We start from the raw sequence: 4,531 nt of genomic DNA, 5'->3' as shown, positions 1-4,531 counted from the left end.
GCTGAAGACACATCCAGTAAGAAATTCTTAGTCAGTGATTTTATGAATTATAAAATGGTTGATGATAGATCCGTCATAAGAAATTCTTAGTCAGTGATTTTATGAATTATAAAATGGTTGATGATAGATCCGTCATGGAACAATATAATGAATGTCTAAGAATTTTGGGTCAATTCGAACAACATGGTTTAAAGATGGATGAAGCAATTTCTGTTCCATCTATCATTGATAAACTTCCTCCTTCTTGGAAAGATTTTAAACATACTTTAAAACATAAGAAGGAGGAAATGAATCTGGTCGAACTTGGAAGTTGTTTTCGAATTGAGGAGTCTTGTCGGGCCATGGAAAAGGTTAACAAAGATAAACACGTTGGTGGGTCTTCTGTTAACATGGTGGAAGAAAGTGGTCCTAATTCTAAAAATTCTAACAAGGGAAACAATAAAAGGAAGTTTCAAAGTGGGTCTAACAAGAAGAACAAGGCTGTGAAACATTCAAAACAGACTAAGGATGAGGGCTGTTGGAAGTGTGGTAAACCAGGACACTTCAAGAAAGATTGTCGTGTTGGTAAAGCCTAGAACGAAACTGGTACTAGTGGATCCTCTAAGGATCCAAAGCAACAAGGTCAGAAATTAAACTTTAATTATAATTCGGATGTGAATTATGTTTCACTAATACTAATTTCTGAAGCATTTTATGTGCAGGATGATTCTGTTGCTTGGTGGTATGACTCGGGAGCAACAAGTCACGTATGTAAGGATCGAAGATGGTTCAAGGACCTTACATTAATTGAAGATGGATCTGTTTTAAATAATGGGTTTTGGGGAGAGGCGATGTTGACGGCTTGCTATTGGTTAAACCGGGTTCCTAATAAAAGGAACAAAACAACCCCTTTTGAGCTTTGGTATAAAAAGCCACCCGAGTTGCAAAAGTGCTTTATCGAAAATGCATCAGAAATTAAAGTGCTTTATCGAAAATGCATCAGAAATTAAATTTCGGGCTAAATATGCGCTTTTGAAACATGAGGGACCAAAGGTGTTTTTGTTGAAAACAAAAACTGCAGGCAGTTATGGAAAACTGTAAATACGCACTCTCAAATGTTTTTCCAAACCCTAGACGAATTAGCAGTTCGTCAAAATCCCTCAAAATTCTCTCAATCAAATTCTCATACAGAAATCTAGAATCAAATCTGATTTTATCCGATCAAAGATTGGTAGCCACTCCAATTGTTTGATCTGAAAGTGATTACACGACTTCAAATTTATCCAAGCAATTTCGAAATTTTCCAACAATTGTGACCTTATAATAATTGTTTGCTAATGTATTCTTTTTTGTTGCAACAGATCACGCCGATATTTTTCAGTTTAGAATCTTCAAGTAAAGGTCCTAAATGTCATACATTCATCAAAAAAGCTAGCTTATATCTTGATAATTGATCTAATTTCATTTATCTAACGGCCAAGAGGTATCTTTCTTGCAGCTTATCCTAGAATCAAAATTCAACCAGCGAAATATATAAATGGGTGTAGTTTCTAGAAAACAAAGCTCATGTATTATGAACCTTCCAGATGAGCATTTATATATGATCTTTGAAAAACTTGACTCTAATCTTGATCGGGAATCTTTCGGCCTAACTTGTCATCGTTTTCTTAATATTCATGATTCAAGTTGTAAGGTTTTGGACCTACAACACTTAAGTTGGTTAAAGAACTCCAGTAGTGGCTACATTGAAACCCATTCGTGTATGATTCATAGATTGCTCAACCGTTTTAGGCAATTAGAGTCATTGTCCCTAACTTGGTGTGAGGATGTCACTGATTCCGGTTTAGTTCTATTGCAAAAGTATGGCCTTCAATTGCGTTCTATTGATCTTAATTCTTGTACTCGAATCACCAATGTAGGATTTTCTTCTATTGCCTCTGGCTGTCCATCTTTGTCGGCTATTAATCTTTCTTCTAGTTCTATTGGAGACAGTGGATTAGAAATCTTAACAAAATCATGTAACTCTTTGAAAAAGGTGAGTCTTGGTTGGTGTGAAAAGATAACTGACTCTGGTATTCAGTCTCTCAACCAGAATTGTCGTCAACTTAGAGAACTCCGAATAACAGGCTGTTCCAAAATTAATGGTATAGGCTCTAAAGGGTGTTCTTCCACCTTGGCTTCTTTGGAAGCCAATTGTTGTGTGTTTGCTACGGATTTGACTGAAGTTTTGAGTGGAGGGGGGCTCGAATATCTAAATATTGCTTTTAATGATCACATAATGGGATATGGACTTGCGGCCATCGGTTCAGGAGTTGCTGCAAATCTTAAAACCCTTAACTTGTCGGGGTGTAGTTTTGTTTCGGATTATGTTATCATACGAATCTCAAAAGGATGTCCGTTTCTACAAGAATGGAACTTGGCATCTTGTAAAAATATTACGATCTCTGGTTGGGAATCGATTGGATTGTATTGTCAAAGTTTGGAGAGAATCCACGTAAACGGTTGTTTGAAGCTCTGTGGTAGAGGATTACTAGCTCTCGGTAATGGCTGTAAACACCTATCTGTGATATACATAAATAACTGCCCGCTAATCACTCCATCTGTGATCGAATTCTTTATGATGCAAAGAGAAGATGTTGAGATGAAAGAACCGCCAACTTTTTTGTTGAGGTTTGTCCCGGGCGGTTGGACATTTGAAACACTCAGCCAGTAGGACGATCAAGTGTTGAGGAAGGAGGGCCAAAAACATAACTTGATAGACATCTTTATCTTACTTTATTTGTAAACTTCATAAATTGTATTATGCTTTCTTAAACTTGTTTTTTTAACAAGGATGAGCTTAAAGATATATACATGCAAGCAATTAAGAAACTGGGTGATTAATGTTTTGTTGTGCTATGTTGATTTTCTTTATTTGTGGTGTGACTTAGTTAATACCCATTAATTTTGATAAACGTGTAATATCAATATTTCAAATTAGAAAAACTTAATTTTTTTGTTTGTGCATTATAACACTCAACAGTGAAGATTACTCAACTTGGTGCTAATAACTTTCTGCTAATGGACAATGGGTTAACACCATATATCTTCCACTATTGGTGATTTTTGCATGATAAATTTTCGACCGCGTTTGATGTCTGACTCGTGAATTCAGAATTGAGCATCTAGAACATTTTTTATAACTGTGATCTGGTATAATCAGAACACCTGAAAGTTCTGGATTAGCAGAAGTGGCCTCAATGAATATCCATAATCCATCCTAAATCAGTAGATTACCAATTTAGGTTGGCAAGTATTTTTGTATTTACGTTTTGGACCATTTACTAATATTTTCTTTCTGATTGTTTATTAACATTGTTAAACCAAGGTGAAATGAGATCCAGCGCGATAATATGGCCGGGTTCAGGATCCTATGAATGTCCTTTCACTACTAAACAAAATAGCACTACGGACGGATATTTAGAGTTGGATTGCCCGGACTGCATCACAGAACTCTGACAGATCACGACAAAAAGAGTTGGAATTAAGGTAAAGTAAATAAAATGGTGGATAACCGGCAATTGCAAGACAGATTAGCGACGAAAACCATTTCCTCATCAAACTGACAATTGCAGACGGATCTAATAATGCCTTTTAACGCATTCCAGGTCTCTCCCTTACCACTCCACCATTAGCGCATTGGCTCCCCGAAGGTATCTAATAATGCCTTTTAAAGCATTCCAGTGGTCAATTCTTGGCGAGTGCATGTGCATGCAAACTTTTTGTACTACATAACTAATGACAGGTCTAGTAGATGTTAAATACTACAAAGTGCCTACAAGACTACGGTAAAGGGTGGGATTGCCAAATCCATGACTCGAGGTAGCACTCAGATTCGGTTTAGAATCCACAGGTATGGCCACAAGCTTACAGGAGGACATGCTAGCTCGATCAATGATGTCTTTAGTATATACCTGTTGAGAAAGAAACACTTGGCCACCATGTCTAGTAACATGGATTCCTAAAATATGAATAAGCGGTCCAAGATCTTTCATAGCAAATTCATTTCCAGACATGGTGATGGCGGAACCCCATAGTTAGATACATGTATACCGTCTGATTTAGGTTACCATGTAGAGAAGCATCAGTAGCGTCCAATTGATGAATTGAAGGTCCCGATACGGATCGTCGGACTTAGATGATTTCTTGTTTCGGGTGCCGTAACGAGTGCTGAATCCTCGTTGCGACACAAACCGAGCGAGAGAGTAAAATACAATACAAAGATTCAACGATTAAAGGTCAAATGTATTGATTCAGAGAATTTTGGTTACAAGATTTAAACAAGAAGCTCTCACAAACTCTCTGATGTACTCACTCAGTTCTCTCTCTCTCCTTTCTGTTTGAGTTCTGTCCTTATATATAAGCACATGACCTGCAAGATGACGAAGAATAATTCCCCACTAAGAAGTCTCGACGAAGCATCTATATCGACAAAGAATGGTAGGTTCTTCGTCAACATTCTAACTGATGAAACATCAGTTCTTCGTCATTAGATCTTCGTCATATGCATAAT

The 4,531-nt window shown here is 37.1% G+C and overlaps 1 protein-coding gene across 1 annotated transcript; it reads left to right on the top strand.

Moving 5' to 3' along the window:
* The first annotated feature begins 1,516 nt into the window (after positions 1-1,516).
* Positions 1,517-2,692, top strand: LOC110870361 (F-box/LRR-repeat protein 12). Its single transcript, XM_022119548.1, has one exon. It carries the CDS (start codon positions 1,517-1,519, stop codon positions 2,690-2,692), a length of 1,176 nt encoding a protein of 391 aa, XP_021975240.1.
* Positions 2,693-4,531: the final 1,839 nt, after the last annotated feature.

The sequence above is a fragment of the Helianthus annuus genome, chromosome 8, assembly GCF_002127325.2.
Source record: "Helianthus annuus cultivar XRQ/B chromosome 8, HanXRQr2.0-SUNRISE, whole genome shotgun sequence".
Classification (NCBI taxonomy): domain Eukaryota; kingdom Viridiplantae; phylum Streptophyta; class Magnoliopsida; order Asterales; family Asteraceae; genus Helianthus; species Helianthus annuus.
Note: the sequence above shows the minus strand (reverse complement) of the source record. Positions and strands in the feature narration are given on the sequence as shown.

What these genes read in the sequence shown, in the direction of transcription:
- LOC110870361 (XM_022119548.1), top strand. Translation starts at nt 1,517, where the DNA reads ATGGGTGTAGTTTCTAGAAAACAAAGCTCATGTATTATGAACCTTCCA.